The sequence below is a fragment of the Ornithorhynchus anatinus genome, chromosome 4 (assembly GCF_004115215.2).
Source record: "Ornithorhynchus anatinus isolate Pmale09 chromosome 4, mOrnAna1.pri.v4, whole genome shotgun sequence".
Lineage (NCBI taxonomy): Eukaryota > Metazoa > Chordata > Mammalia > Monotremata > Ornithorhynchidae > Ornithorhynchus > Ornithorhynchus anatinus.
This window is the reverse complement of record NC_041731.1, coordinates 72,828,782-72,855,553: the sequence shown is the minus strand read 5'-3', so window position 1 is coordinate 72,855,553 and position 26,772 is coordinate 72,828,782. Positions and strand designations below refer to the sequence as shown.

General features: G+C 38.5%; 1 protein-coding gene across 1 annotated transcript in view; it reads left to right on the top strand.

Annotated features, from left to right (window-relative positions):
* CSMD3 (CUB and Sushi multiple domains 3) overlaps positions 1 to 26,772 on the top strand; it is a 778,187-nt gene that overhangs the window by 687,780 nt on the left and 63,635 nt on the right. Inside the window, 8 exon segments of the mRNA XM_029063925.2 lie at positions 760 to 906; positions 4,607 to 4,795; positions 11,426 to 11,611; positions 13,870 to 14,064; positions 16,600 to 16,773; positions 22,557 to 22,730; positions 25,086 to 25,259; positions 26,324 to 26,509. Coding sequence (XP_028919758.1) covers positions 760 to 906; positions 4,607 to 4,795; positions 11,426 to 11,611; positions 13,870 to 14,064; positions 16,600 to 16,773; positions 22,557 to 22,730; positions 25,086 to 25,259; positions 26,324 to 26,509 — 1,425 coding nt within the window.

Genomic DNA, 26,772 nt, shown 5'->3' with positions numbered 1-26,772 from the left:
AACGTTCACCAGTGCATGGGGGCAAAATGTTGTAAAGTTTCCATAGCCACAGATTTATTCTCTTCCCTTCAGTATGCTCAACTGGGTAGGAGGGGGCATATACAGATAATTTGATGTTAGGTCTTTTGGTTCAATATCCAAATGCAGGTAAACTCAAGTCACTTTGGGTCATAACTCCCAAGTTGGTTCACTGGGCACACAATTTGTACTGACTCAGTCTTGGCTGCAAGACAGATAACCATCACTTTGGTAACTTTCCCAAATATGTTCTGAGACCAGTATGAATTCCCTCATTGCACTCTGCAACCCAGAAGTACCATGGCTTACATAGACTGCACAAATCACTTTTACTAAAATCAATTTGCCTGCATAGGTTCTTGGTCCTGATGTCTCAGGATTCAGACTTATCCATCAAGCCCAATAGGAGTATCCATGCATCTACATTAGAATTTCATGGTAGTATTACCTTCTTATGACATATTTTAGTGAATGGCAACGGAACTGCAAATCATCATATGCATTTTCTATTTTGTTATTCCACACAGACAAGGAATGGGAAGCACTGATTAGTCAAAACCACCGGTTTTCTAAGGGTCATGGCTTATCATCAAGTGGCTTCATAGAAGAACATAGAGGAGTCAAATAAGGAAGCTCTAGTCAGCCCTACAAGGAGGGAGAGGACAGATTGGTGAAAATCGCTACTTGCTCAGATTAGGAATTTTCTATTCCTATCTCTAATTCTACATTTTCTACATACAGGACCAAATATACAAAGTCCAGTGCTTATTTCCCTAAGTGGAGATTATTCTTCTGCACTGAATATATCCAGCAATGGTCATGAAGTATTCCTACAATGGTCAGCAGATCATGGAAATAATAAAAAAGGCTTCAGGATAAGATACATAGGTAAGTAGTCATTTTTTTCTGAACCCCGAAAATGTCAGTGGAAGTTATGTGTCTGTTTAAACTATTGAACTTGAGAGTTTGTTCAAGTACAGATATAACCTTATTTTAGAAAGGTGAGGTGACAGTAACTCTTAAATGGCATCTCCATAATAACTTTTATAATCTGAAATAGCAGACAGCTTCAATGAGTGATATTCCAAAATCATAGCCAATTCTCTCACATATTCATTATGGCCCGTATGCATGAAATGCCCGTTATTGCTTCCAAAGGCTATAGTACTGTTTCAAAGTGTATCTGGTGACAGACTGCAGAGCCAGATTCCACTCAACCACCTGGCAGGTTGGGCCAATTCCCATAGGTGCCAGGTCAACGGATGGACCTTCCAAGAGCAAGCCTTCTGGAATTGGTATGACCAGTAAACTTGATTTGGGGAAAGGGTGAAGAGCATACATACAGGTGCTGCTGTAAGTATATGAGCAGCAGCACCTCATCATCAAATAGCATAGGTAATGCTGTACTGCTGCTCCCTCTTCCCTTGGTGGAAGTGCAGAAAGTTCATCTTGATCCAGAGACCACCAAGGCATTCTGTCTATGACAGTCTAACCATTGTAATCTGTCATATGGGCAGTGCTCTGCTCGGGTGCTAATTTTATCTCAAGCACATAGTGAGTACTTGTATGTTACTTATGAAATGTCTCCAATGAAATTAATTAGTTTAGTGATAGCACATTCAAGTAATAATAATTATGGTATTTGTTAAGTGCTTACTATGTGCCAAGCACTGGGATAGATACAAGGAAATCAGGTTGTCCCACATGGGGCTCACAGTCTAATCCCCATTTTAGAGAAGCAACATGGCTCAGTGGAAAGAGCATGGGCTTGGGATTCAGAGGTCATTGTTTCTAATCTCAGCTCCACCACTTCTCAGCTGTGTGACTTTGGGCAAGTCACTGAACTTCTCTGTGTCTCAGTTACTTCATCTGTAAAATGGGGATTAACTGTGAGCCTCACGTGGGACAATCTGATTAACCTACATCTACCCCAGCACTTAGACCAGTGCTTTGCACATAGTAAGTGCTTAAAAAATATCAACAATATTACATAATTACTGAGGGATTCAGCATGAGCTGGTGAGGGCGAGCTGAATAAATGGTACAGAACCACAAAATTCAAAGGTGATGTAGAAAATAGAAGAAGTAGGGAAACTGAGGGCTTAGTTGGGGGAGGCTATTGAAAGAAATGTGATTTAATAAGACTTTAAAAGTGGGGAAAGTGGTGGTTTATAGGTTATGAAGAGGGAGGGAGCTCCAGGTTAGAGGTAAGATAAGGGTGAGATAGATGAGATGGAGGTACAATAAGTAGATTGGCATTAGAGGAGTGAAGGGAGCATTCTTTGTTGTAGAAGGAAATCAGCAAGGTAAGGTAGAAGGTGGCAAAGGGATTGATAGCTCTAAAACTATCTTGTCTGTCCATCTCCCCCGATTAGACTGTAAGCCCATCAAACGGCAGGGACTGTCTCTATCTGTTGCCGACTTGTTCATCCCAAGAGCTTAGTACAGTGCTCTGCACATAGTAAGCGCTCAATAAATACTATTGAATGAATAAAACCAGTGGTAAGGCACTTGCGTTTGACGTGGTGGAAGGGCAGCCACTGGAAGTTTGTGGGGAAACAGGGACTGAATCTTTTAATTAGAAAAATGATCTGGGCAACAGAGTGATTTCTGGGCTGCAGTGGGGAGAGATAGGAGACAGGGAGTTCAGCAAGGAGGCTGATACAGTAATCAAGGTGGGATAAGATAAGTGCTTGGATCAATGTGGTAGCAGTTTTTATTTAGAGGAAAGAGGATTTCAATGATGTAGTGAAGATAGAACTGAAAGGATTTGATGATGGATTGAATATGTGAGTATCATCACCATTAATAGCATTTATTGCTCAATCAATGCAGTGCTGTTATTACAATACACTGTCTAGTACTGTACTGTCTAGTACTGTTTACTCTATATTTCTATAGGCAGAATACGAGGTCCTTAAAACAGAGATAAAATCATAATTAAATGTGGGAGGTGAGCTTCCAAACATACCAAATGTAAATGAAGTAGAACATAAATTCAAGTGATAAACACAAAAGGAGTTACTGAACAAATAAGTAAAAGTAAAAAGATATCTATGGATTGGGTTATTTGACTGGAAGAGAAGGGTTAATCAGGAAATGGATACAAAGTTTTCTGTGATGTCTACAGGAGATTAATACAAGCTGCATTGACTGCTGAAATCATGCATCCAGGCATTCACAGTAGAATTTCCCAGCAGTAATACCTTCTTAAGACATATTTTAGCAAACAGCAATGGAGCTGCAAATCATCATGTGCATTTTCATTTTGTTATTCCGCACTGTCAAGGAATGGGAGGCACTTATTAGTCAAAACTACTGGTTTTCTAAGGGTCATGGCTTTTTATCAAGTGACTTTACAGAAGTGCATAAAAGATTCAACTGAGGAAGCTCTAGTCAGGCCTACAAGGAGGGAGGGAACAGTTCGAGAAATCAATTTTTTTTCTTCAATCCTCACGTCATGTTCCTGGAATTTCTACTGAGTGACAAAAATTGATATTTAGGATTGATATTTAACTACTTAAAACTATTAGCAAAAAGCCTGAGGAGTCATGGCATTCAAGCTACATAAATACTTCCAGAAAAGTATCCCTTTGTGTCATTTTTTTTTTGTCATTCACTAATGTAGAACTCTGTTCAATAAAGTTTTCATAATGAAACTAAAATCCAGATGTATTTTTTTAAACACATATGTGCCTCTAAACTTTGTCTCAGATGCCTATAAATGGTAGCATATGAAAAATATTTTCCAGGCTTTACCACTCTTTCTCAATAAAAACAGCAATGTGATTTTTTCTTGAAAAAAGAATCCCATTAAAACCAAAATGATTTGAGAAACAAAATAGTCTGTGGAATGATCATTGGTATATAGATCCAAATATATCACAACTGTTAACACAGAGCTGAAGGTTAGATTTTACTCCATCTGATTTTATATACAAGAATTTTCCAGTGGAAATCATACCTCAAAAAGTACCCCATTCCCTAGTCAGATCCAGATCATTGACTTCATTATAAACCTCCTGGAGGACAAAGACAATTTGTATACCTCTGCTAAATCATCTCAAGTGATTGTATGTACTAATATCAATGGTCAGTCTGAGATGACAGGGTTCTTTCTAGGTTCTTTCTTTCTTATAGGTAGCTCTCTTCTGACTAAAAAGTAAGAGTATTTGTTAGATGTGTATTGTATTAAGGCCACACTACTATGTTCTTACCTGTTCTGATTCAGGTAATCAGACACTATACCATGTGGGGCTCACAGTCTAAAGGGAAAAAGAGACCAAGCATTCAATGCTTATTTGTACAAATGGGGAAACTGAGACACCAAGTCAAGTGACTTGCAGAAGGTCACATAGGCAAGTAGAGGAGCATTCTTAATTTACAGCAATATCACATCCATTTATGATATTGTATATTTCATATACTGGTAATCATAAGCAGGAAGTCATGTGGTAAGGGTAACAGAGACATAGTCTTTATAGTACGGTACTATATGCATAGTAAGTGCTCAGTAAATATGATTGATTGATTGACATATTCATTTTAGAAAACTAATTTTAATGGATGACTATCTTCTTTTGATCAGCTCTTTATTGTAGCACTCCAGAATCCCCTCCCCATGGATATATCATCAGTCAGACTGGTGGACAGCTCAACAGTGTGGTTCGCTGGGCCTGTGACCGGGGGTTCCGGCTCATTGGGAAAAGCAGTGCTGTGTGCAGGAAGTCCGCATATGGATACCATGCATGGGATGCACCGGTTCCTGCCTGCCAAGGTAAAGGTTGTTTTATCAAACTGCCATAACCTCATTTAACAAATTGGCTGATTCTCAAAATGGGACTTTAGTTTTCCTGATTTATTTTTTCTAAGGTGGCTCGTTTCTTGATACTGCTCTCTCTATGTATGTGTATTGATTGAAAAGACTAATGGGTGACTAGCATTCCTTTCACCTGTGGCCACATGGAAAGTCTCTCCGTTGGGCTTTGTCCAATAAGTCTGGGATAAATTGATCATTTCAACATTCAGATCCGGGCAAACCTCTGAACCTAGATTAAGGACTAAGATCTGGAGATGCTTACTTTGCAAATGTTCAATATTGAAGGTGTTTAAAAAGTTGTTTAAGGTTGATGACTAGTGAAAGTAAAATGCTAATAGGCACTTAAAAGCCACATTCTCTCATCTTCTAAATTCACCTCTGCTTGAAGATGACAGAATTCCAAGGCACATTGCCAAGTAACACTTATGAATTATCAATCAATTTTTTGGTATTTACCTGTTCTGTGCAGAGCACTGTATTTGGGCAGCAGCGGCATGGGAGAGAGAGTCAGGATGGAGACTCAAGCTCTAGTAAACCACTTCTATATTTTTACCAAGAAAACTCTATAGATAAACTACCAGAAAGATGGCAGATGGAGGTGGGGTGATCTGGGGGAGATGTGTCCATGACATCGCTATGGGTCGGAGACTACTTTACTGCATAAGACAAGGCAAGCGTAATACACGAGGAACAAAAGTCTCAGTCCCAGCCCTCCAGAGTTCCTAATTTATACAGTGTTCCATGGTGTAAAAGACCATTAAGATAAGAGTTGTGTGAATGCCTGCAGTTAAAAAAGTGGAACACACAATTTGCTTTTGAGAAGTGGCATGACCCAGTGGAAAGAACACTGTCTGAGGGTCAGAGGTCCTAGATTCTAATCCCAGATCTATCACTTGTCTACTCTGTGACCTTGGGTACAAGCCATTTCACTTCTCTGTGTTTCAGTGTCTTCATCTGCAAAATTTTCTCTCTGTTCTCCCTTCTACTTGGATTGTGAACTTCATGTGATCAGGTGATGGGTGATATTTAACCTATCTTGTGTCAGTAAATCAGTCTGTCAATTGCATTTTTTTTGAGTGCCTACTGCATACAGAGCACTGTACTAAGTGCTTGGGAGAGTACAATATAACAATAAACAGATACATTCCCTGTCCACAATAAGAGTACAGTCTTCTCCAGTGCTGAGAACAATGTTTACCACAGAGTAAGAATTTAACAAATACCTAAGTTATTGTATTAATTTCCTATGTTTGACTATGCTAATAATAATACTAATGATGATGATGGTATTTGTTAAGCATTTACTATATGCCAAGCACTGTTCTAAGTGCTAGGAAAGATACAAGCTAATCAGGTTGTCCCATGTGGGGCTCACAGTCTTAATCCCCATTTTACAGATGAGGTAACTGAGGCACAGAGAAGTTAAGTGACTTACCCAAGGTCACATGGCTGACAAATGGCAGAACCCGGATTAGAATCCATTACCTCTGACTCCCAGGTCTGTGCTCTTTCCACTGAGCCACAGCTGTATCTGCCCTTTCCTCTCCACCCAAACGGCTACCTTACTATTACGGGCTCTCGTTATATCCCGGCTAGACTACTGTGTCAGCCTTCTCTCTGACCTCCCTTCCTCCTCTCTTGCCCCGCTCCGGTCTATTCTTCACTCCGCTGCCCGGCTCATCTTCCTGCAGAAACGATCTGGGCATGTCACTCCCCTTCTTAAACAACTCCAGTGGTTGCCTATCGACCTCCGCTCCAAACAAAAACTCCTCACTCTAGGCTTTAAGGCTCTCCATCACCTTGCCCCTTCCTACCTCTCCTCCCTTCTCTCTTTCTACCGCCCACCCCGCACGCTCCGCTCCTCTGCCGCCCACCTCCTCACCGTCCCTCGGTCTCGCCTATCCCGCCGTCGACCCCTGGGTCACGTCCTCCCGCGGTCCTGGAACGCCCTCCCTCCTCACCTCCGCCAAACTGATTCTCTTTCCCTCTTCAAAACCCTACTTAAAAATCACCTCCTCCAAGAGGCGCTCCCAGACTGAGCTCCTCTTCCCCCTCTACTCCCTCTGCCATCCTCCCTTTACCTCTCCGCAGCTAAAGCCTCATTTTCCCCTTTTCCCTCTGCTCCTCCACCTCTCCCTTCCCATCCCCACAGCACTGTACTCGTCCGCTCAACTGTATATATTTTCGTTACCCTATTTATTTTGTTAATGAATTGTACATCGCCTTGATTCTATTTAGTTGCCATTGTTTTTACAAGATGTTCTTCCCCTTGACGCTGTTTATTGCCATTGTTCTTGTCTGTCCGTCTCCCCCGATTAGACTGTAAGCCCGTCAAACGGCAGGGACTGTCTCTATCTGTTGCCGACTTGTTCATCCCAAGCGCTTAGTACAGTGCTCTGCACATAGTAAGCGCTCAATAAATACTATTGAATGAATACTGAGAAGCAGTGTGGCCTAATGGATAGAGCATCAACCTGGTAGTCATAAGAACCTGGGTTCTAATCTCAGTTCCATCACTTGTCTGCTGGGTGGCCATGGACATGTCTTTTAATTTCTCTGTGCCTCAGTTACCTCATCTGTAAAATGGGGATTAAGACTGTGAGCCCCACATGGGACAAGGACTATGTTCAACCTGATAAGATTATATCTACCCCAGCACTTTGCACAGTGTAATACTATATAAAAAGAAATAAAAATAATAGTTGTTTTGTTAAGCACTTACTATGTACTATAAGCACTGGGTAGGTACAAGATAACTAGGTCTGATATGGGGATCACAGACAAAACAGGAGGGAGAAAACGTATTAAATCCCCACCTGAGCCACAAAGAAGTTAAGTGACCTGTCCACAGCAGGTAAGTGGCAGAGGCAGAAATAGAATTCAGGTCTGTTGACTCTCAGGCCTGTGCTCTTTCCATTTGGCCATGCTGCTTCTCTTCCACAAAATCGAAATCACGTATGTACTCAGCAGGAGAATTGATCTCTATAATAAACATTAAATAGGGGAGTGGAAGTAGGGAAGTGAGAGAGATCTCACCAAGTTATGTGTATGCCCTTCTGATTTCTGTGACTTCTATTATGTAACTGTCATAAAAGATAAAAGCCTCGGGTTCCATTGCAGTTGTTTTCCAAGGGCTCTTATCAGAAACAGCTTTTCCATTTGTATGCCCTGTATCTGTTTCTATTGTTTAATGTCACACTACCTTTTTCAAAAGAAAGTTTTGTGTTTGAATTCCTATATGAAACAATTTATTTTAGCATCTGGGAAAGTGAAGTGATTTGAGGAAATGTTTCCCTAGGCTCATTGTCTCTCAGGTTCCTATCCTACTTTTGAGGGCTTCCAAGAGGAAGCTGCCTAGAGGAAGTATTTCTGTAGTTGGGACAGTTCAGACACTTTCAAATGCAATTCACCAGGTGTTAGAGTAAACCTATTTAAATGTGTGGGGGGTTTTATTATCACTGCCTTATCTCTTCCACTGTTTGATAGAGTTCATGTAATCAGAACATTCCAGAGTGTATGGCAGTATTTTTTGTTTTCTCAGGAACCATAAGAAAAAAAAACCATGCCTTTGGGTAGCCGATTAGAAACAATCTTGTTTCAGAAGAAAAAAATGCATGTGTTTAATCAAATAATTAGGCCTGAATTAGTAGGAACAACTTTCTAGTTTTAGTATTTTTGAAGCTCCCCTTTACTGATTAACTCCTTGCCTATATAGCATAGATAATTACCCATCAGAGAAGCCCATTTGGCTTATTTAGGAACTCAGCAGATAGATAGGTCTGCAACCACTTTATATCAATCAATGATATTTATCAAGCACTTACTTTGTGCGGAGCACTGTATTAAACGATTGACAGAGTGCAATACAATCAAATAACTAGACCTGATTCCTGCCCAGAAAGAGCTTACAGAATAGAAGAGAAACTTTTGTAAACCTAAGCCTTCCTGTTCTGAGGTATGTAACCCCAGCTCCATCCCTTCATCATCACCCCTTCCCCCCTAGAGTTCTGTGGCTTTTATTATCTCTTGTCACCAAGAATTGGCATAGGAGTTGACTCTTTTTTAGTCTAAAAACAATAATGTTGTTGAGTGCTAAGCATCTGCACACAGCTTGGGCAAAAACAACAAAGAACAAATAATAACAATAAAAATGAAAATTTTAGGGCTTATTATTTGCTTGCAATGTGCCAAGCACTATACTAAGCACTGGGATAAAAGCAAGCTAGTAGGTCAGACAGAGTGTATCATGAGCCCGTCTCACATTGTCAGGCACTTTCTCTTTAAATCTGTCCCTGGTCCTGTCAGGCACCTTTCTTATAGTTTTGTCCCTGTCTCTACACCGTCAGGCACTTAGTCTATAAGTCTGCCCCTGGTCCCATAAAGCATCTATCCTATAGGTCCATCCCTGTCTCACATTGTCAGGTGCTCAATGACAAGTCAAACGACAGTGAAACCAAACCTCCATTGTATATAGTGAAAAGTTTTATATAATTCTTAGTCTGGTTGAAGAGGGAAATGCATATAGAGAAACACACACACACACACACACACATACACAGCTACTAGTGCGACAAGTTCATGCAGATGGGCCCACGTCGGAAAAGCATAGCTTAGTGGAAAGAGCATGGGCTTGGGAGTCAGAGGTCCTGGGTTCTAATTCTGGCTCCACCACTTGTCTGCTGTGTGATCTTGGGCAAGCGACTTAACTTCTCTGAGCCTCAGTTACCTCATCTGTAAAATGGAGATGAATACTAATAATAATAATTGTATTTGTTAAGCACTTACTATATGCCAAGCACTGTTCTAAGCACTGGGGTAGATACAAGGTATTTGGGTTGTCCCATGTGGGACTCACAGTCTTTATCCCCATTTTACAGATGAGGTAGATGAGGCACAGAGAAGTTAAGTAACTTGCCCGAAGTCACATAGCTGACAAGTAGCAGAACTGGGATTAGAACCCATGACCTCTGGCTCCCAAGCCCGGGCTTTTTCTAAGCCATGTTGTTTCTCATTGAGATTAAGACTTTGAGCCACATTTGGGACAACCTGTTTACCTTGTATCTACCTCCAGTGCTTAGAACAGTGCTTGGCACATAGTAAGTGCTTAACAAATACCATAATTGTTATTATTATTACCAGAGTGTTTGAGGAGTCCAGCTGCATTCAGTAAGTCATCCTGGCTTGACTCTTAGGTGGTTCCTTGCGGCCGTACTTTAGGAGTCTTGGCAAGGGACTTAGGTGGTTTTCTACTGCCTCCTGAGGTCTGGCTCTTAGCCCATGGTAACTGACTTATTTTGGTTGTTTGGTTCGATCTTAGGTTGTGCTGCCCACCTGTGTTAGTTGTTCTCTTCCCTCTCCTTTTATCCACCCAAGGTTGTTTTGGGAGTTGCAGCAGGTCCTCATTTGCTGCTTTGTTAGCCTGCTGCCTCAAGCCCATTGCGGGTAAAACAATGGAATGGCTATCCTTCCCTTCGTGCACATCCTGTGGGCTGTTTTGTTGTTGTTTTTTTCAGGATAGCTTATCTTGTATGTAGCTTATCTTGTATACCTCTGGCTGTCTTCTGCCTTACTGCAAGACAGTTCAATGCCTCTTCAAGGCCCTCTTTCTATGTGGTCAGTTCCTCCTTCTCTGTTGTTCACATGGTCAAATGATGGTCATTGATTAAACGGTTTCTGTATTACAAAATAGAGTCATTCTTGCTCACCATAAGAGTTCCTGTCCTACATGTGGCTCACAGTCTAAGTTGGAGGAAGAATTGGAATTGACTTAACTGGAGCACAGTTAAGTGACTCACCCAGGGCTAGTAGTAGAGCCAAGAACAAAACCCAGTCTTCTGGTTCCCAGGCTTGTCCTCTTTCTTATAGGCCAGACTGCTTCTAATAAGTATGTTTCCCTGCCCCACAAGGAACAAAAAAAAATCTAATGGGGGAGACAGTCAAACACAAATTATTTACAAATAGTGAGAGATGAAGTATGAACAAAATGAGGTGTGTGGGAAATGGCAGGGAAATAGGAATAGGAAAACCTGGCCAGGCCAAGTGATGCCCCTTTCAATGAGATCATACCCATGTAGCTAGATTCACAATGTATGATATCTGGCAAGTCCAGCCCGGGAAGACTTACCCAAACTCTGACAAAGCTCTGGCTCTTTCATAGTCAGTCCCTTCTCACTACTGCCAGTTCTTAACATGATTTCCTTCCTACTATAAAACTTCTCTGGGTTCCCTTTTTTCCTGGGACTGCAGCCCTCTGGGTAGGGCTTCACCTCATCATCTCCAGTGTAGTTCATCATGCTCATCACTATAACACAGAACCAAGTGAAATACAATCCCAGATCTGAGTTCTTAGGTGATTACACATTTTCTTATAATTTCAGCGGTATTACTTGTGCACCATTAGGGCTAAATTAACACTATTTACATTGGGAAAATCAGTTACAAATGACAAGGAAAGGAAGATCATAAAGACAGCTATATCTCCAAGAAGCTGATAAAAATCCCCAAGTCTTTCTTTTGACAAATAATGTCAGAATTCTCTCCCAAGATATTACTATGATAATTTTAATCTTTTTCTTTGGTAATTTATAGCAATTTCTTGCGGCATTCCTAAAGCTCCAGCCAATGGAGGAATATTGGCAACAGATTATTTGGTGGGAACTCGTGTGACCTATTTTTGCAATGATGGCTATAGACTTTCTTCTAAGGAACTTACTACTGCAGTTTGCCAATCAGATGGAACATGGAGCAATCATAATAAAACACCTCGTTGTGTGGGTATGTTACAGAAATCACGTTGCTTTTTCTAGTTTGTTTTTCAAAGCTTCATCTGTTGGGTCAGTTCTCAAGTCATATGAAGTGCTGTTTAATTCCTTTGGTAAATTAGTACACAGAGGCTGATAACTAAGTTAACAATTTATTAATTTAAGTATTGAAAGAAATACAGTGAATCTTTACTGATTTATGGAAGACATAGCATTACTGATTTTCAGAAATGTTTAAACCAACTAAAATTGTCACAGCATGTCAAGGGATGCATTGGTCTTTATTGATATGTGAAGTTTTGTGTTTGATTTTGTCCTTCCTGTAATTCCTATTTTCTGCCTCTAGCTCAGCAAAATACAAGCACTCTTTAAGCCCTATCACGTTTTCCTTTGACATTCCCTCAGTTGTCTACTAAGGAAAGATATGCTAACCCTATCTCTAACTAGTTAGTTAATATAATATGTATTATAATATATATATACATACCTGGGGGCAGTAAAATATTTCCAGTTTAGCATGATAGCTCTCAGAAATGTTTTATGATAATACTCATTTATCCAATTCTCTTATATGTGATAACTTCCACGAAATAATATTGAAAATGAGAAATGAAATGCACATGTAGAGCCTAAATGCTCAAGATGATGAGACTCCTGATACTGGATTCCAGTATCCCTCTTTGGGTCTGATCTACACCAAATGCTGGATCCCTGAATATTCTAACAGCGCTTGTTCTGAACCATGTAAACAGGCCTGACACCATCAAGCCCCTTTAATACAATTAACTGATGATTACTGCCCTTTGCCTTTTGTTTCATTCATTCATTCAGTCAGTCAGTCATATTTATTGAGTGCTTATTGAGTGCAGATCATTGTACTAAGCACTTGGGAGGGTACATATAACATTAAACAGACACATTCCCTGCCCACAATGTGTTTCCAGTCAAGAGGGGGAGACAGACATTAATATAAATAAATTGCAGATATCTATATAATAATAATAATGTTGGTATTTGTTAAGCACTTACTATGTGCAGAGCACTGTTCTAAGTGCTGGGGTAGATACAGGGTAATCAGGTCATCCTATGTGAGGCTCACAGTTAATCCCCATTTTACAGATGAGGTAACTGAGGCCCAGAGAAGTTAAGTGACTTGCCCACAGTCACACAGCTGACAAGTGGCAGAGCCAGGAGTCGAACCCCTGACCCCTGACTCTGAAGCCCAGGATCTTTCCACTGAGCCACGCTGCAGTGCTGTGGGCTGGGAAGGGGGATAAATAAAGGGAGCAAGTCAGGGTGATGCAGAAGGTAGTGGGAGGAGAGGAAAGGGGAGCTTAATCAAGGAAGGCATCTTGGAGATGTGCCTTCATTAAGGCTTTGAATAAAGAGAAAGTGTCTTTGAAACAGAGATCCACTTGACACCCATACATATACACTGCCATATTTCAAAACTTAAAAACGCATCACAGGTTTTTCTCACTAGCCTTTCTTGGGGCTTTGTCCCTCAAGCAATCAAATTCACCCTCTTTCCACCCTCTTGCACTGGAATCAAGTTCAGGTTCACTTCCTAGACCAGGAAGCCTATGCAGTAGCCCCATCTCTGGATCCATTGCACAGACTCATATTCAAGAGCTGTTTGAGAATTATTTAAAGGTGAAAAGGAGAATGGCCTGATGGATTTTGAGAAGGAAAGTCTTCTGTCCCTGAGAAAAGATTTGGGCAGTGGGTGACAGGAAAGGATAGAATGGAGAACCTATAGATTAGCTTGGGAAGAGGGAAGAGTTCAATTAGAAACATTTGTCTTCAACCTCACCTAAAACAATTCTTTAAGAAAGAAAGAGACATTTAGAACACTCTGAATGACTTCTATCTTGATTCAAGAAGACATCACATCCTGACTTTCCAATGACACTTTAAGACAGGCTTAAAAGGATAACTTCATCAAACAATCATCGTATTTATTGAGTGCTTACTCTGTGCAGTGCACTGTTTCAAACACAGGAGAGTACACTAGAATTACTATACCTGATCCCTGCTCTCAACATCACATGGTACTAACATCATATCAGCTTGGTTATGTAACCCAAATTAGAGCATCTGAAAATGGACAGAATCATAGCTCAAAATTGGATACACTACACTAAGTATGATCTAAATAGAACACTGGATTTATGTAATGAATTTTTCAAAATAATAAATCATCTTTCTTTAATGACATGTCTAAGCATTAATTCTAAGCAATTACTGTTTCTCTTTCACTTTTCTTTATAGTTGTTACGTGCCCAAGCATTAATTCCTTTTCCTTGGAACATGGACGATGGCGTATTGTGAATGGATCTCACTATGAATACAAAACCAAGGTTGTTTTCAGCTGTGATCCTGGTTATCATGGGCTAGGCCCTGCCTCGATTGAATGCCTTGCAAATGGAACCTGGAGCTGGAGAAATGAAAGGCCTTACTGCCAGAGTGAGCACAGTTTATTCTAAGACTGTTTTAAATCTAGCTACCATATTGTTTGTATTCCCATTATAAAAGTCATAAGACCTTCATTTAATTTCCACTGAAACAAATAGGAAAATGGTAAGAAAATATAGGTCCAGGACTATTTGATTTCTTAATCAATCAATCAGAGATATTTATTGAATGTTTACTGTGTTTGGAGCCCTGTACTAAGCATTTGAGATATTAGGTAGACATGGTCTTTTGTTCTTAAGGGCTTTACAATCTACTGAGGTTCAAATAATTTAATACATCAAAAGAGGGTTCCCTTGTCTATTCCCTGTTGTAAAATATACAGTTTTTGGGAAAACACTGTGAGTGGCATGAGGAAGTAGCAGGAGACAGTCAGGGCCCTTTTGCCTCTTTTCAGCAACTGCTTTACCAAATTTAAATTTCAAGGTTTGAGATAAGAATTGGATGAAATAAAAATAATAATTTTCCAATGAAACCTGCACAACATTGAAATCAACAGCATCTCAAAAATTCCAAAGATAAAATATTAAATGTCCCATCTTTGGGATAAGTGTTTTCTTTGTTAATATTCAGAAAATAATATTTCTTTAACATTAATTACCTAAATGCTTATTTTAGGGGTGGTCAAAGTGTGTTACAATTAGGTAATTCTTATCTATTTACATTTAGGTTTTCAAAATGGTGTACAATAAGATTCTAATCCTGCAAATCATCTCTACATTTTATTTCAAAATACAATAATGATCCAAATGCATATTATGAGTACTGAGGTGACTGATGAATATTGAGTAGTTGATTTAACTCCTCAGACATATGATAATTCTTTAAGAACAATAGATAAAGAGTACTTTCCATTTTTTGTGGGCATGAAATGTGTCTGTTATACTGTTGTGTTGTATTCTCCAAAGTGCTTACTTCAGTGCCTTGCACACAGTAAACACTCAATAAACATTATTGATTGATTGATAGATTTCAGGATTTAAAAAATCTACTATCTAATTCTTAAAGAACACTGACAAGTGATAAGAACACATAGAGATATCCAATTCTGCATTCTAGAACTAATTCCTAACCTTTATGGCTATCCAGTTCAATACCTGAAAGTTGAGAAACAACAAAAAAAAATTCAAGGAAAAAATTTAAAGCCTTTTATTTCATTTTTAACCAGCATTCAAAGGATTCAAAAAATTAATGTTTTAAAACTGTGAAATAATGAAATCCCAAAAAGTGATTCCTTGTGAAGCTGTGTAAATTACAAATCAATGAAAATCTGCAAGAGAAAATATCAAAGTTACTTATGACCAACCTTTACTGCCCTCACCCAATTTCATGTAAAAAACAAGAACATATCTCCTTGCAAATGTGCTGCAGCTTGAGTCACTTTCATTTTCTTCTTAATTATTGCAGTTTGGAGTTTTTTTTGTAGTTTTCTGTTATTTCACTGTCAGTTTTCCATTTTAGAATATTATCCAAATTCTCCCAAACGGCATATGTGTTCTATTTGAACCCGGGTGCAAAGTTAAATTATTAGTTAGATTCCAAGTAGCCAAAATGCTTAAGAAGCATTCTTTAATCCTCAAAATGTTATTTATTCTGTGACATGTAATGTGATAGCCTTTGATTGATGAAGCTAATTAACATAAAAATTACATAAATTTCCCATAATTTTACAGTTGTTTTAGGCAATCCTTAATAATTCATTCAGCCAAATTTATTAAGCACTTACTGTGTGCAAAGCACTGTACCAAGTGTTTGGGAGAGTAGAATAAAACAACAGATACATTCCCTGCCCCAACGAGCTCACAGTCTAGAGCCAGGAGGCAGACGTTAATATAAATAAATAAATTACAGGTATATGCATATGTGCCCTGATCCTGTTCCACCTGTGCTCTGTCCAGTAAATCACAGTCAATCCTTCAATATTTAGGAATAGATAGCAAATAGAGGAAAGGCCGAAAAGAAAATGTCACGTGAACCTGAAATTACTGAAATATTTAAAAGCTTAGACCATCTAGAACTTTAACAATTCCTTGCAAGGTTTGTTCTCCTCTTCTCTTATATCCACCAGCCCTCTATGCTTTCAGAGGCTAAATCTCTCTATGAAAATATTTCCAATTAAAGAAAAAAAATTGTTAATCATTCATTTTACAATGAATTAAGCTTGTTTCCCACATTTTGTCTTGGGTTCTATTAGAAAAGAAAGGGACTTGCAGAAAAAAAAAAATCACATTTTTGGAGCTAGTTTCAAATCTCAAAAAATTTAATAATTTAAGCTTGGCTGAAATTTTTGCTGAAGTATATCATTTAAAAGATTTTCAAAGACATATCCAGTCAAGTGTAGAGTCACCATACTATCATCCATTTGCTATTTAAATTTTTACATGTAAAAATTGTTTATATCTAAAAATCATTCCTCCTTTCCAAGTATGTTTATTAATCAAACATTTTGGTATTCACAAAATGGTAACTAGCTATTTGATTTAAGCCTGTTGGAAATACTTTATCTTGCTTAATATTTTTGTTTTCAAGTTATTTCTTGTGGAGAGCTTCCAGTACCACCAAATGGAAATAAAATTGGAACTCAAATTTCATATGGATCAACAGCAATCTTCACTTGTGATTCCGGGTTTATGCTTGTTGGTTCAGCTGTAAGGGAATGTCTTTCTTCTGGACTCTGGAGTGGAAGTGAGACCAGATGTTTAGGTAAAGAGACTTCATTAGTGACTTCATCTCACTGTAAATGTTCATTTCATTCTTAGGAAACTTTGGAATATCTACTAAGAGAAGTAACTGTATCCAGCCATGTTCTCTTGTCTATGGGCCAACATTTCCAAATTTCACAGGATTACTTTGGCCTTCTCTAGGTTATATTATATATTTTCACAGAGCTAAAAAGCAGATTAAAAAGCAGAGTGGTAGAGAGTGTGGAAGTTTTTAATAAAATGATCTTCCTTTGATTGAAGAAAACTGAACAGGCATGATGGGTGAGTCTGGTGAGGGGATCTGGATACTCTTCTAAATATCTTGACAGTGCACCCACATTTAGCTAGTTGTTTCGGGATTTTTCCAGATGACCTGTGATACTCACAACAGTAGTTCAAAATATTTTCAAAAGTCTTGGTAAGACTAAGATCATAGCCTTATTTCAGGTGTAATTGGGCTTTGTCCCATATTCAAACATGCTCCAGATATGACCTCAGTACTAACTATAAGGGTTTAAGTTTGCATCTTCTCCTCCATTGCCTGGAGACAGCCTGTGGCTAGCAAACTGGGTCTGTTCCATATCATCCAAGACTTCTGAAAGTCCCAATAGTCTGATGGGTGGGGATTGAATTCCAACCACCACCAGCTCTGTTCTTGGGAGGAGGCTGCATTTTGGCAAAGGAAAAGGTTGATACCTTGTTCGACCCTTGTGACTGTTCGTTTTGCCTATAAAAAGGAGTTGGTGGGTGGCTGGGCAAGAGAGAGAGTGGAAGGGGTGACATGATGTGTGGTTAATTATAGAGGGAGAATGGCTGAGGATCAGTTGGAGTGAGGATATGAATGGCTATGTGGATGGAACATGAGGGGTGTTCCAAGAACATGAAGGGGTGTGTCTGTTGATTTTGACCCTCACAAATCTAGTGAGTGTTCCTGTCAGAGGATGAGGATTCTGAATTAGTCAATCAATCAGTGGTATTGATTGAGCACTTACTGTTCATGCAGAAACCTGTCTGTCCTAAGCCTTGCTAGAATACAACAGAGTTAGTAGATATGTTTCCTGCCCACAGGACCTTACAGTCTAAAGAACCCTAGTCTCTTCTGTGCTGACCTAACTTGCTCCCTCCATTCCTCCCCCCTCCCAGCCCCTCAACACATGTATATATATGTTATTAATTAATCATTTATCTATTTATGTATATTAATGTCTGTCTCCCCCACTAGACTGTAATCTTGTAGTGGGCAGGGAATTTATTGTTATAACGTACCCTCCAAAGTACTTAGTACAATGTTTTGAACACAGTAAGCACTCAATAAATATGATTGAATGACTGAATGAAAGCAGTTAGTATGTGTCAAGCACTGTACTAAGCACTGAATAATCAGGTCCCACATGAGACTTACAGTAAGGGGAAGCCAGATAATGAATCCCCATTTTGCAGATGTAGAAACTGAGGTACAGAGAAGTAAAATAACTTGCCCAAGGTCACACAGCAGACAGATGGCAGAGCCGGGATTAGAACCCAGGTCCTCTGATGCCCAGGTCCATGCTCTCAAGAGTGAGGGGATTGTGCAGAAATAGTGAATGTTGTTAAAAATGAAAATTCTGGAGATGGACCACTGTTACTATTGTGGCACTTGTTAAACACGCACTATATGCCACGCACTGTATAAATCACAGGGGATAGATACAAGATAATCAGCTTGGACAGTAGTGGGGTATTTCAAGTTTTTATTTCTGGAATCCTGGGAATGTGATAGTATGGACAGTTACACCCATCAATCAGTCTGCGGTACTTTTTGAATGCTTACTGTGTGTGGGACTCTGTGCTATCATAATGGTGGAGATATGTTCATAGATCATTGCAGTAAGTAGAATTTTTACCCTGCCATTTACAAAATATCAAATTGAATTCATCTAATTTTACCCCACTTAAGAACCCATCATTTTGAAGAAAGAGCCTAGGTTTCAGCATTGAGCTAATTTAACTTAAAAAATAGGGATTTAACCTAGCATTGATGGGTGAATATTAAAAGAATATAAAATTTTCCCTGGGTAACATGAAGAAGCAGTCAGAATTGATCCACATCTTTTATTTGGCACATCAGCTAGAAAAGCATTATAAGATCAAAAGGAGAGGGTTTATATTTTTGTTTATTTATGAACAACCAGATGGAAAACCTGAAGGGAGAGATTTACCTGGTACATTCTCAGCCACTAGGACTACAACTGGGAAGTATAAAGGCTCATTATGGAGGAGGAGTAACAGAGAGGAATTTAGTATCCATTTTACAATTTGTAGGACCTGTACTAAGCACTGAGGAGAAACGCAATGTCCATTGATTTAGGCCTGGTGTTGCCCTTGAGGGACTCACAATACAGAAATGAGAGAACAAGAATACAGGAAAAATAGACAGGGGAAACTTCAATAACAACAACAATTCAACAGTGGCAGGAAAATTCTGCTGGGAGGCACTAGCCTTCAGGCTCCTTACTGGAGCAGGCAAGGCCAGTCTTGCCTTAATAAGTTATGATATCCTCCCTCATGTTTTAACTGTTGAGAAGGCAAGCCCTCCTCCTTCATCCAGCCTCTGCACCACTCCTGACATGGCAGCAAGGGGGTGGGATGGGAGTCTACAGCTTCTCAGGGCCCTCTGACCACCCTGACCTTGCTGGTAGGCGTTAAGTCAGCTCACTGTTCATGTACTAAGTACTCCTTTGGGCAGGGGAGCTCTAGGATACAATTAAGATAAGGGATGGAGAGGGTTAAGAACCCCTAGTTCTCCAGCAAACCAGCTATGAGGGCTGAATCCTTTAAAGTAAAATATGAAAAACAATCATCTTGTTTTAAAACTAAGATTAGGGTGTTTTTTGTAAGTTCTGCTTTTTGAGAAAGACTTTTTTTTCCAGGTTTGACATCCATTTTCTCTGCTAAGGAATTACTGAAAAATCCAGCACTTCCAAGAACAGAAAGCCTTAATTTTATGTCAGTGTCATGATATTTGTGCTTACTAGTCAAAGACTGGTTAGCTAGCAAAGATGGGATTTCGCATCAGTCAGTATTTATTGAGCTCTTACTGTATGCAGAGCACTGTACTAAGCTCTAAAGAGAGTATAATAGAACAGAGTTGTTAGACAAATCCCCTTTTCACAAAGCAGTTGACATTGTAGTGCAAAATATTTTGTCCTCTGATGGAAGCAGTCTGGCCTAGTGGAAAGAGCACACAGTAAGCATTCAATAATTGAATGAATGAATGGATGAAAAGAGCATGGGCTGAGAGTCAGAAGTTCCAATTCTGGGTTCCAGTTCTGAAACTTACCTGTTATGTAATCTTGGTCCAGTAATTTAACTTTTCTGTGCCTCAGTTCCCTCATTTGCAAAATGGGTATTCAATACCTGTGCTCCCTCCTACTTGGAATATGGGACCTAATTTTTGTGAATATATCCAAAACTTAGTGAAAGTGCTTGGCATGTAGTATGCACATAACAAATACCAAAATTGTTATTATTATCGTTAGTACTATTATTGCTTCTTGTATGCCACCATTTAGCCATGCAAGGGTTTTATTTGGGCAACTGCAGGTGTTCTTGTTGTTTTTCCTGTTTGTTTTTTGTTCTGTGGTACCCTTTGTACCAGGGTCTCTAAAATAAATGGTGCCTAAATGCTCTAGCTCTTAGTCAGTTCTTCATTTATTAAGCTACCATTTTAGTCTTTTCTCTAATGACCAAATTTTTCATTGTTTCCTATTCTAAAACTAAGTATACTTGCTTCTTTTTGCCTTACTTTGTCAAGGTTCAGAGATATTAGTTATGTCAAGGTCTTCACCCTATAATGCATTTCAAATTCACCTATGTCATGTTAAAAGCTTTAGTTTAGATCTTCATTTACACTTTATCTAGATAAACCTCAAAAAGACAGGGTTGTCCCAGCCACAGTGAAGACAAAGGCTTGAAATGTGTAATTACCATTGAAAGGTCTAATCTTCAAACATGGATTGGGGATATGTATGATGTAATTGTTATATATAACCAACTACATCATTGCTGCCTAAAATCAGGGAGTGATGGCAGCAGTCTCATCTTTTTCCTTGTCATTAATTCAACAGTTCAAAACCAAGAGCATTATACAAAGTGTATCACTTTGTATTTGTCCTGTTCTAAATTATTTGATGATGGCAGTTTGGATAACCCTGAATATTCTGGTCTTTTTAATCTATTACTGGTTAAATGTGCTTCTTGATTATGCATTTTCATTTGCTTGACTAGTTAGGAGAGGATCGCTTCTGTCATTACATTACCTGCTATGGAAATAATGACTTGATCACTAGGTACCAGTATTATGGGTTTTTTTCAACTTATTTTTTAGGTTATGATGTTTATAGTGTTTTTGGTCCACCAGATGGGGAAAACATGTTGGTTTATGTCAATAAATGGGCAGAGACCTTAAATACACTTGCACTATATGAATTATTTTACATAATAATCTTGTGGTTATTTCAGTCTCTCCTCAACATTTTGAGAAATTGAGGATCATGTTAATTTTTCCTCTTCTAGAATTCATTGACTATCATCCAACATGCCTTTGTAGGAGCTTTTGTTTCTAAAAATCTTTCTAGTAATAGTTTCTGAGAGGGGAAGGGGTTTTGCTTAAGGCGGATAGAAGGTTAGAGTTGAAAATAAAGTTACATTCTGAGCCTCTGGTTTCTTGAACTTTGTTATAATAATAATGTTAAGCACTTACTATGTTTTAAGCACTGTTCTAAGCACTGGGGTATATAAAAGGTAATCAGGTTATCCCACTTGGGGCTCACAGTCTTAATTCCCAATTTGCAGATGAGATAACTGAGACATAGAGAATTTAAGTGGCTTGCCGGAGGTCACATAGCAAACAAATGGTGGATCTGGTATTAGAACCCATGTCCTTTGACTCTCAAGCACAGGCTCTTTCCACTAAGCCACACTGCTTCTCTAATCCAACTGAACTCAGTTAGATCCCTGCACAGACAAAATTTTGGGGGTTTAGCTTGGGTAGCCCAAATCTCATCCAATATGAGACGTGTTTCAGGAAAATATCAGGCTACACCTGTCATGAAACAAGGGCAGTTCTTATGAGTGGAAGATATCCTTATCAAGTAGCAGGCAATATAATTTGCCTCTATACCAAGTGATTCACATTTGCCTTTGCAAATTGCTAGAACATAATGGTCTCAAAGAATGCCCAAGAACTTCCTTGCAAACAGTGCCCCACAAGCTATACCCTCATTTGAATTCCCTATTTGATCTAGTCTGTGAAGTTCCTGGAGAGGAAAAGGTGGGTACCCAAAGGGACTCTAAATCTAAGTACTTCTCCTGCATGCATTGCTTTGTCACACACAAAAAATAATCTAGAATAAGCAGCGAGGCTCAGTGAAAGAGCACAGACTTGGGAGTCAGAGGTCACGGGTTCAAATCCTGGCTCTGCCACTCGTCAGCTGTATGACTTTGGGCAGGTCACTTAACTTTTTGTGCCTCAGTTACCCCATCTGTAAAATGGGGATTAAGACTGTGAGTCCCACATGGGACAACCTGATCACCTTGTATCCTCCCCAGCGCTTAGAACAGTGCTTTGCACATAGTACGTGCTTAACAAATACCATCATTATTATTATTTAAAGGTATTTCTGATCCCTGCTTTGCATTGTTATGAAGAGTTACTGCTTATACTCTTTCATTTCTAAATTCTAAAAGCCTAGTATTTTCATCAACAATACTATTGTATTTCATTTTTCTTTCATTTTTGGACAGCGGGTCACTGTGGCATCCCAGAGTTCATTGTCAATGGTCAAGTCATTGGAGAGAATTATGGCTATCGGGACACAGTTGTGTATCAGTGCAACCCTGGTTTTCGACTGATTGGCTCTTCGGTTCGTATATGCCAACAGGATCACAACTGGTCTGGACAGCTACCATCCTGTGTGCGTAAGTAGCATAGTCCAGGACCCCCTAGACATTTGGTTTTTATATTATGATAAAGACAAAAAGCAAATCTTAATTAGCCTTGTGTTTAAAAATTCTAACATATGCTCAGTGAAGTAGTTAGAAATTGTGCCAAGGAATTCATCATCTTTGGGGCAGAAAAATACTCTGAAAACCAGCACAAGTGTGCTCTAGAATGGAAGAAAATTATGTAATGTTTAAGGAGCTATGTATTTTTAGGTTGGGACTTTGTGTACTGGAGTGTTCTGAGATATGACAAAGACAATTCTGATTTGTGAAGAAGCTTGTTTCATCTAAGGTCATACTAGTGCTTTTTAATAAATTCATATATTAAAAGTTTGGATTTTCTCATTAGGGCAGTGATTTTAGTCTTCAAGATCCTGCAGCTATTGTTGAACAGGAAAATAATGTTTTGTGCATGTGGGGGGAACCAGATGCTGTTACTGGGTGAGGCTTTCAGAGTAGGGGTATCAGGACTCTCTACTACCTCTAGAGACACCCGTCAATTCTCTGACACCATACATTGTGCCTACCTGTTGCATCTGAGGGCAGAACAGCTGCAGCCATCATACCCTAGACTGGTGGTTACAATCTCAGGACACCTTCTGGCTTGGGCCTTGTGCCTAAGAATATGGCCTCTACTTAGGTTTGTTTTCTGGCAATCTGATCCAGGTACCAGCAAGCCTCCCTCAGATCGATACTAAATTAGTGAACAACAGTTTGCCCCGAGAGAGGGTTTGCTGGATGTAGTCATCAGCAATTAAATAGATTTTCTCGAAGAAAATTACAACTTTACTTAGAAAATCAACCTCTCAAAGTTACTAAATTAAGGGAGGTTACTTGAATAAGTAGATCCTACTTTGCTATATCTACCCTTCACGTTAGCCATTTCTATTCATGCATAACCTCCACAGCTATTTGTCTATTAAAATTCATTCCTGACATGAGGCTTTATGGAACAACAAATTTCTTCATGGATAATCTTGAAACCAAAATGGTAGACAAATAAAAATTTGCAAACTACTGGGTTAACATCAATGATAGGGTTGGGAAATAATTGCTATTGGGTCACTGCTAACAGCAGCTAAAGTGAGAATAGTCTTTCTCTCTGAGTAATTAAAGGCACCAAAATTGCATTTGCTCTAATTGAACAGAATGTAATGATAGTAGACTGTACTTCAACGAAGGTCAGAGAATCCAGTCTAAGGATTGTAATAAATAAGTCATGGCTTGAAATTAGTAATAGATAAAATGTTACAATAGCTATTCATTTCAAGAATAGTATATATATATATATATACTATTCTTGTGTATATATATATATATATATATATATATATATATATATATATATATATATATGTATATATATATACACACAGTGTCAAGCCAATAGTATATATATATACTATTCTTGAAATATATATATTTATACACACACACATATATATGTATATATTTAATGTATGTATACATAGCATCTATATTCAATATATGTGCATATATCACATATATTAAATGTGTTCACATATATACACACACAAACACCATTGCATATATAAATGATTGTTAAAATGTAAAGGAATTATATGTGTGATTCTGCTAAGTTTCCTGTGAAGGTTATGAACTTCTTAAATGTCAGGTTTACTTAATACAGTAGATTTGGTAATATTCATAATTTATTCAGTTTTGAGAGTTAGTTACTTGAATTATCTCTCCAATGATCCAAAAGATTCTTTTGATTTTCATATTCTCATTTGTGGGTCTGAGATAGATATGCAAATACAATATCATTTTGGCATTAAATTATACTGCTTTTACAGATAAAGCTATGGCATAATCATACAGGCTATTTATGACAATGTATGATTATAACACTTTTTTAATTGAAATCTAATCAAGCACTTTCATAACCTTGTGAAATCACCAATTGCTCCTTGGTTTATCAACTCAATCATTTTGTCCTAGTAATCCTTTCTGGTCTTGTTATGTCCAATGGTGCTGAATGCATCATTAATGTGTTATTTATTTGGTCTTGTTGAAAAGACAGCTTTAATTTAAAGATAGTCATGAAGGAAGAAAAGCTATATGCCATTTCAATGGCTTAAGAACAAATGAACCCTATTTGGTTCAGAGAAGGAAGGTATGCCCCCCTGGGGAGAAAGATAGGTGCACAATATTGTGAGCTGATTTCCCACTCCAGAATCTCGAGCAGCCACACCTATATTGACTGCATCGAAAAATGATCCTTGTGTTCATCTATCAACCTCTTAGCCAGTAAGAACTGATGAGAGAATATTCCTATTTTGTGGGTTGTTATCCTTTTTGTGTTCTTAGCTGTTAGCTGTGGCCATCCTGGTAGTCCAATTTATGGAAGAACTAGTGGAAATGGTTTCAACTTCAATGATGTGGTGACATTTTCTTGCAATATGGGCTATGTCATGCAAGGGCCCACAAAAGCCCAGTGTCAAGCCAATAGGCAGTGGAGCCACCCACCCCCAGTGTGTAAAGGTAAGTGTGTTCCATGGCCGTGGATGATTCAGAACAGAGCATACCCTATTGGTCTTTTAAACTAGCAAAGCATTTTAAAATCATCTAGTCTTCTCACCCTTCTTATTTCCTCATTAACTTTTTTATTGTCATTGCAATGACCATTTTCTATTCTGTATTTAGTAGCTGAGGCTAATTTTCCCAGGTCTTGAATTTTCTCTCCAGCAATAGGTCATGCACTCTATGAGGAGCATTATTTCTTTCAAATCACAAAGAACCACAGAGTGGATAGTACCTGGCAACAAAATGCCCCTAGAAGCCTAAAAGAGTTAATACTCCTTCCATATGCCTAATTTAAATGGTGGCAGAATTTGGTTCAAAGCAGTTTCCTTATTCTTTGACTCTTAAACAATGTACTTTTCCCATTTGTACAAAAAATTGGAAAATCTGGATGGCTTGGTTTCATTTTTAGCTATTTTGAAAATAACTGTGGTGATTCACATACAACCCAACTGTGCCCTGTATAGTGGAGAAAAGGCAACTTTAAATCTACTTAAGAAGCCCACTCACATTTAAATGGAGGCTTGAAAAACTGTCTTGATGATGAAAAAGTGTCTTTGATCAGATATGATAAAGATGACTGTGAATGTGATTAGACTCAGCCTCTATTAGAACTTTGGAACTGTTCGTAAAATATTGGAAGATGTAGAGAGTGCAAACTATTGCCCCATGGTTTTGAGTCTCTGTGCAGCAGTCAAAGGGAGAATTAGAGCTTCCCTGGGCTCCTGGATGAGAGAATAGGGTTCAGGAATTTTAGTTTGTGCCACCAAAATACAAATATTATAGATGGCAAGATGCCATTCTTGAAAGTGGCTTGCAAAGACTGTGCTATGTATTTTTTTTTTTCCCCATGGATGACTAGTTCAGGAAGAATTCTGATTTTTCATCCTCTGAGTTCCCTTGGTACTTTTGTGAATTTTATGGATATTTTATCTATGCATAAAGACTTTATGTTATAATGAGAAAATTATAACACAAATGTGCTTTTTCAGTTTTTCATTCAAGATTTATCATTCCTTTCCTAGTGGTCAATTGTTCTGATCCTGGAATTCCAGCAAATTCTAAACGAGAAAGTAAAATTGAACATGGAAATTTCACCTATGGAACTGTAGTGTTCTATGACTGCAATCCTGGATATTTTCTATTTGGATCTTCAGTTTTGATTTGTCAACCAAATGGCCAGTGGGATAAACTTTTACCAGAATGTATCAGTAAGTAGATAATGTGTTCTTTATTGAATTAAAACACTGTGGAAGTACTGTGTTTTATTATACTAATTAAATTTTAGAATTAACAGTGAAGCAAAATATTCAATAAATATTATCTTAATCTTTCCATGACTTTCTCTCATTTGTCACCTTTCTGACTTTTTACTTTTGTCATTTTTTTAAAGTTACTGATGTTTATTATCTACCTCAGAACTCATTAACATATATTAAATAGGAGTAAACAGTGATTGATGCAGAGTGTTTAA